The sequence below is a fragment of the Nanorana parkeri genome, unplaced genomic scaffold, assembly GCF_000935625.1.
Source record: "Nanorana parkeri isolate BGI_ZX_2015 unplaced genomic scaffold, ASM93562v1 scaffold443, whole genome shotgun sequence".
In the NCBI taxonomy this organism is placed as follows: Eukaryota; Metazoa; Chordata; class Amphibia; order Anura; family Dicroglossidae; genus Nanorana; species Nanorana parkeri.
In genome coordinates, this window is record NW_017306711.1 from 485,103 (window position 1) to 492,789 (window position 7,687).

A 7,687-nucleotide genomic window follows, 5' to 3' on the forward strand; every position below is an offset into this window, starting at 1 on the left:
GTGTATATAACTATGCCTTATAGTCTTAAAACACTCATCATGTGCAATGATTTAAATAGAAAGGTTCATGTGCGTGAAGTAGATTATAGGTGAGGCTGCCAATCCAATTGTAAACCACAATATATTGTACTTCCCTTATTGGTAATATTCCTGATGTCTAGAATGCAGCAGAAAACCCCATATAGAATCCCTACTCTATCTAAAACAAAAATGCATGGAAAGCGCTCCACTGTAGTATGGTCAACTCTCTTAATCGTTGGTGTGTTGGGGGATGGTGTGCATAAACTCTTCGAAACCGGGAGAGGAACCCGGTAAATCACATTCATCAAAACAGTACAAGGAAGAGTGCAACTACCTGAATAGATAATTAATGGGTACTACATAACAATTGATAAATACGTGAATGCTGCACAGCCTGCTGTGACTAGCTGAATGGTTAGGGTTAAAAAGTAAATGTGTGACTTACGGTTGTGTTGTCACAAGTGAGCAAACAGAATCCCTGCATGCACTTGCGGGTGACGAAGGTAGTCGATGGACTACCGATTGGAATGTCCAGGGTATCCCCAGCCCGTGTCCTCGGCTGGCCTGGCCGAGCCGCGGCACTTGGAGACAGGAGGGGGAAAAGATCTTGCCCGGCAATAGGAAACCGCACTGTAGTGTGTATCAGTGCGGCATGTGTCACGAACGTTGAAGGGTCAGACCCAGTAAGTGAATCGGTGCTCGTGGGTCTGAACGAGTTGTGCTGTGTGGTGAGACAACTCTGGGGGTTGAATTGGCAGTGCTAACGGCTACGCGTTTCGAGGTAGTCCTCTTTTTCCGCTCCTAGGCTTGAAAAAGAGGACTACCTCGAAACGCTTTTAAAGCATTGTGTATGGGCAATTTTAGGCATGGTGTTTTTTTGCAATTTTGCAGGCACACGCAATTTTAAAGCTTGACATGTTTGGTGTCTATTTACCTGACGTGACCCCATCTTTTATATTTTACCAAAAAATTGGGTACTGATAAATGTTTTATAACATAATAAAGAGAAAACAGTTTTTTCCCCAAAAAGTTTAGGAACCTTTCTTCGTTATATAGTAAAAAAAAAAAAAAAAAAAGGGATTAAATACCACCAAAAGAAAGTTCTATCTGTCCCCAAAAAATTTTAAAAAATGAATTTCAATACAGCGGAATAAATGTCAAAGTACTGCAGTGCTGAATACTGAAAAATGGCCTGGATAGGAAGGGGGTTTAACACCCCGGTTAGCAAGTGGTTAAACATGGTGTCTTACCAAACTCCAGCAGAGGTGGAACTATCCCGTCGCCTATGCCACGAAGGACAATTTGTATGTATAAACTTCCTAAAAATGTAATTCCACTTTCGCAGCCAAATTGGGATAACACCTATTTTATATTTGTTACATGTCTCCATTCACAGAGAATAACCTAAAAAAAATATTTAAAACTACAAGAAGCCCTTTTACTTGGGTTAGGGTTTCTTGGCTTCTTAAGGGTTCTAATTTTCACTTGCGTCTCCTTCTGTAAAGTTAAGAGGGGCTGTCAGGAAAGGTTAAAAGATTACAAAACTGGCTTCTGAAGTTAACGAGAGAAAAACAATCCGCAAATGTCAGTCCTAAGTCTTCTATAAGGACAGACCACATGAAGAAAAACCTGGAATCAGTCATCCTGCCTGCTGCAACAAAAAAAATCTAAAAGGCAGGAAATATTTATTAAAAAAATATTTTTCCATATGCTATGTGAATAGGAACACATAACAAACATATAGAGGGGTCTTCTTACATTTGACTGCAAAAGTGGAAATACACTAAGGGGTCTATTCACAAAAGAGTGAAGAGATTGGAGAAGGCAGGAGAAATGAACAATCTAGGCCAACATAGCTGATTTGGAGAAATTATCCAGTTCAGCTCACTTTCCAGTTCAGTTATGTTTTCCTAGATTGTTCACTTCTCCTGCCTTCTCCAAACTCTTCACCCTTTTGTGAATAGACCCCTAAGTCTTTTGCCCCCCACCCATGATTCTGATGGTGCTGCTTCTTCTCTCATGTACAAACTTAAAGGAGAACTATGGGGTTAAGGCTTTTCCCCATAGTTCTCCTTAGGGTAACGGGAGGACACAAACTAGCGTCCTCCTATCACCCTAGGCTCAGTATACGGCGAGCTGTAGCTCGCCGTATACTGAGACGCCGCAGTATACCGCGAGCTGCTGCTCGCGGTATACTGAGACGCCACAGCTGAAGCGGATCCCGACAATTGTGCCGGGATCCGCCCAGCTGCGTGACTGACAGCTGGCTCTGCCTATCTAGAGGCAGAGCCAGCTGTACCCGCCCCCTCCCCCGTCCATTCCACCCGTGACAGGATCGAGAGGTGAGCGAACGCCGGTATATGTTCGCTCACCTCCCGATCTACTGAGCCGACCTGTGAAAGTCTCATTGTCACAGGTCGGCTAGAACTATGAGGTGAGTGAAAAGCACTCGCCTCATAGTTCTCCTTTAACACCTGACTCAATTATTCAGCAATAAGTAGCAGGCACTGCCATCAGTAAAAACAAGTGTTTCTTGATATTCCCCTAAAAGTTACTACCATTATAGTGTTTTACATCCATTCCATGCACAAGCACAATCTCTGTGTCCCTCAAGCTACTCAAATTTTTATGGAGCGATGCAGCTCAGGCCTCAAAAACCCAAGGAAATAAATGGTCACTTGTGGGTGTTATTCCCCATTCAAGGAAATTCCTTTTTTTTTTTTGAAGGTGGAAATTATTTTTACAGATAAACTCCGACCACAATGTTAGTTTTGGATAGTGTAGGGTAGTGTAAGACCCTCCATCAGAATCATATTGCTCTCTGTCACCCTGTTAGGAAAATTCTTATTCTGATGTCACTGGGACAGGAAGTGAGGGGAAGTCTCCCCATAGAAGGCACAGATAGAAGCTGAAATTTGACAGGCATTCTAATCCTTCCCCAGTCTATCCAAAACGTAAAAATGTTTTGGATGGAGATGGGACTTACCGTATTTTGCGTTCCATAAGACGCACCGGACCATAGGACGCAGCGAGGTCCAGTGCGCCTTATGGGGCACTCGACAGACCGTAGCTTCTGTCACAGCTTCTGTGACAGAAGCTGCAGTTAGTGACCGCTGAGACAGGTGGCACTGTGATTACAGTGCCACGCTCTCAGTGATCACACAGAGCAGACGAAGAACGTCTGTTCTTCGTCTGCTCTATGGTGATCTAGATCGACGACGACGCTCGGTTTTAATACGAGTGATCTCATTAGATCACTCGTATTAAACTAGCAGTGGCTCCTACTGTTAGGCAGAGCTAAATGTACAAAAAACTACTCGCCCCGCGTCCGAAACTGCATGTCTCGGGCGTCGGGATTCGCTCCATAAGATGCAGGCACATTTTCCCCCTCCTTTTGGGGGGAAAAAAGTGCGTCTTATGGAGCGAGAAATACGGTAAATACGAGTGTTCTCTGCAAACCAGCATGCTTAAAGTGACAGGAATCAAATGTTAAAAATGCGTTCAAATACCTTCATTATAAACAAAAATGTATCTTATTTGTGTATCACTCACCTGTACATCCTCAAATCATCTCAGAAATGGATTACAGAGATGATTTGAGGATCTACAGCTGAGTAATACATAAATAAGATACATTTTTGTTAATATTGAAGGTACTTGAATGTATTTTCTAACATTTACCTCCTGAGTTTAATGTCACTTTAAAGTGAAAACCTGATCTACTCTTTTTGGACTCTTAAGCTGTTCTGTTTCTTTCAGTATCTTTTTCCTTTTCTTCTCCTTTTTGGCTGTTTTTTCTTTCTTTAGGCTCACACGCGTGAGCTGTTTAGTACATTGATGTTGGACGGAAAGTCTTCTATGTATATAGATATGAAGGAGGTCATACCAAATGTTTGCCTCAGACACAGGTGGATCCCTATGCCTGATATTCCTCTGAATGTTTTGATTTTGTTGATGGGGGATAATTTGGCAAGAGTAGGTGGATAGATATGTTCTGTCAGAATTATTATGCATTGTGTGTATGTTTTCTAGTGATACCCTCTTACTACCTGACTATGCTATTGTGGAAGACTCTGAGATGCAATTGTATGCTATACTGTTTGTGCATCATGTGCTATCTTATTGTTTTATTCTATCTTAAAATTTAATAAAATACTTTGAAAGTGAAAACCTGACTTATTGCTCTGGGCATATGAACCCCTTCTTCAGTGCATGTTTTAGCTGCAACCTGTACTCCTGTAGGAAACAAAGAAAAGATAATATGTTACCATCAGGTGCAATGGTGTTTTTGTGGGTCCCTTAGCCGATATCTTCTCCCAGAGTCCCCGACGTACATATCGGATGGTGGTTCCTGCAATATGAAACTCTCCAGGCAGTTCAATTTTCCAGTCACTGTTGATGGATTTCTTACTTGAATCTTTCAGGGCTGAAAAAGTTAACCATAAAACACAATGTCAGTTGCCGGCTGGACCAGTCCTGATTTTCAGGCACAGTAGGCTACCTCCTATTTTGTTTAGGGCTGCAGGAAATATTTTCTGTTAATTTGTGCGACAATAATAATTTGTGCTCCATAAGAATACCCTGGCGTCAATGCGCCTGCGCCTAGTTTTCAGTAATTCTTTCTTCTATGTTACACAGTGTTCTCTCTTAAATTCCCACATTCTCTTTTCTCATTTTGCAGTTTTTCCACAGAGTCACTGCCAAATCCTTGACTTTTTTCTGCTACCTATAGCCCGTGTGCTGCTACTCAGCATCCAAGAGCTGAAATGGCAACAAGCATCAAATTACTTTCTTATATCCTTGACTTGTTCCTTAGCAAACATTCTATTTTTTTTGGCTTCCGCAGGTACAGAAATCCATGAGCAGACTATTGCCAGTGCCCGCACACATGTTGGCGTGGGATGTGATAATATGATTTAAGGGACTTTTTTCCCTTCTTCATCAAAAAACCTAGAAAGTTTCTTTACAGTATGAATGTGGGTCAGTTCTCACTTGCTCTGCATACAACACATTCCTGTAATATGCTAAACACACACAGGCTATATAAGGTGAATTTGGCTCCTACAGCCTGGAACAGGAGGCTGATCTGTTCTCTCAGATTACATGGATAACTGTTGGAGTTCACAGTAAACAGACCATAAACTCCTTGGTTTTTGGATTTGTGATAGAAGTGAGCACATGTAAATACTAGGGATGCAGCGAAATTTCGAGGAAAAAGTCCAAAATACCATAACGGTAATTCAGTGCATCCCTAGCTTCTCTCCTCACCATTGGGCACCGGTTTGTGTCTCCTACAATACCCGTTGCTCTCCCCCACTTGTGTCGGCAGAGGCAGCGGGAATCCGAGGGGACACAGACCAGCACCCAGCAGGAAGGAGAGAAGCTTTCAGGATGCCAAATAGGGCGGTGCGGGGAAGTGAGCTGTCACACCGCCCCGCTCAGCCTCCTGTGACAGGCAAATCAGGATGCCGAGCAGAGCAGTTCGGCAGAAGAGAGCTGTGAGCTCTCACTGGAGGCTGAGCTCTCCTCCCGCACTGCCCCCCTACGCCTCCTGTGACAGGCGAGTCAGGATGCCGAGCGGAGTACAAGCGCTCAGCGATAAGGACTGATCGCTGCGTGTTTGCAAATAACTGAGGCTATAGTATGGTTACTGTGTCCCCAGCTATCAATGAACAGGAAGCGCTCTACATCACTTCCTGTTCATTCATGATTGTGGACATAGTAACTCATACTATATCCTCAGTTTATGAATCCACAGGAACACTCAGTAAAGAGGCTTCTTGTTCATTCATAACAGGGACTGCAGAAAATGAGATTAATGACTCTGTGTCCTCAATCTCTTTTTCTATTTTAAAAGATAAATGACAGGGGTTTGTTTAGACCCTTGATATTTACTCAGAGCCTCCAACAGTAAAGTAAAAATAAAAAAATTAATTAAAATAAATGTAAACATTTTTAAAAAGGTTGACCAAAAAAATAAAATAATACTCACCTCTCCCGCTACCTGAGCTGCAATCTCTACTGTAATAAAGAGAAACCACCACCAGAAGATTCTTCAAAATCTGACACTTACAGGAGTGTCAGTTTATTGTTCCCCTGCTTTGTTCCTCCCACCAGCCCCTTTGTCAATACAGGACATAGTAATGTATATATATTATCAACTAGTTGATGAAGAACACAAAAGGAACCTATTTGTATTGTTATCAGAGTCTTGAAATTTTTATAGCTGCTGCTTTACAATACTCCCCAACCTAAATATAAATAGCATTTTATCTTTAAAGGTGGAGTTGGAAAAGAAGCTATATGTTGAAAATAAGATCCCTCTGTAGTGAGTCTAACTGCTAATCTGCCACAAACTATCTTATGCTGGACTTATAATTCACAATTTAGCTATCAACAACAGCAATCTGGCATTCCTGGTTTTATTTGATTCCCAGTCATAAGCAAAGAAAAAATTGAAATTAATGTGGAAATCAATTGGCAGCCAACAGCCAGTTTTGCTGGCATTGCAATGGAAACTGAAAAGGGTGGAAACTCTGGGTGGTAGGTTGCAGCTGAAGGAAAGCTCCAAAACTGCCAACAAGCATTACGCTGTCCATATATAGCTTAATTCATCAACTGAACTCAGTTGATTGCTTGTTTTTAAGCAAATATTTTTGATTGTATAATTGATTCCTTGTTGACTGAAACTGGTTTAAGTTAGCTAAAGGTTGCCATGTGTAGAGTCATCTTAAGAGATCTTTCTGTCTTGGACAAGGCTGTATACTAGAAAGTATCTTTACCTAAACCTCAGTCTCCTGGTGCTACCTTGTCTGCAATTCATGGGCCATCTCCATTCAGTGATCATTTATTATAAGGGAGGCACTGATCAATATTTTGAGTTCCCAGTTATTTCTTCACAAATTTGTTGATTCATTTTGAATATAGTACTATTAAACTCTCTAGAAAATCACTAGCTACAAGCAGCACCAAAAATGCAGTCAGCAAGGGTTTTAAAATAAAAGGGTTTTGCCGTTGCATGGTCTGTTACAAGGCTTGTACTTCTTATGCGTTTTCACTGCTGTTGTACAGTGGCTATATTCTTTGAATGCTATACTTTGTGTCTGTCTGGTTGTATTCAAATGTATTCAACTAAAAAAAAAAAATGTACCGCACATAGAGTTCACAGATGCAAACGCAGAACACATAAATCACAGAACAATTAATAAAACGCAGAGGTGTGAATGGACCCTTATTTAGTCTTTTGGCTCACTGCAGGGAATGACACTAGAGTAAACAGAGCATGTATTAGTTATAATCACTATCTAGACCAGTGACTGTCAAGACACGTTTACCCAGAAAGCTGTGTGCTGGCTTATCCTCTACTACACGGATCCTTCTGGCCCCTGCAGGGATGACAACAGCCTCAATGTAACCTGTAAAGAGATGGGGAGTTGTAAGCCGCCACAGTACAGAAGTGAGAACATTTAACAAGACAATATGAGTGTAAAGAGAGCAGTATAAACAGGAAGATACAGAATGTGCAAAAAGGCATTACACAACAGCAGACAGAATATGTAACAAGACAGTGTACACAGAAACCTAGACACCGTATAAAGCAGCATACACAAGAGCAAGTTATATGTGTAACTGGGGGGGGGGGGGGTTCATTCCGCAAAAGGCCCCA

General features: G+C 41.7%; 1 protein-coding gene across 1 annotated transcript in view; it reads right to left on the reverse strand.

The window, feature by feature from the left end:
- ADAMTS17 (ADAM metallopeptidase with thrombospondin type 1 motif 17) overlaps positions 1 to 7,687 on the reverse strand; it is a 198,674-nt gene that overhangs the window by 47,751 nt on the left and 143,236 nt on the right. Inside the window, exons 17-18 of the mRNA XM_018560245.1 lie at positions 7,356 to 7,436; positions 4,290 to 4,447 (exon numbers count right to left, since the gene is read on the reverse strand). Coding sequence (XP_018415747.1) covers positions 4,290 to 4,447; positions 7,356 to 7,436 — 239 coding nt within the window. The remainder of the gene's footprint in view (positions 1 to 4,289; positions 4,448 to 7,355; positions 7,437 to 7,687) is intronic.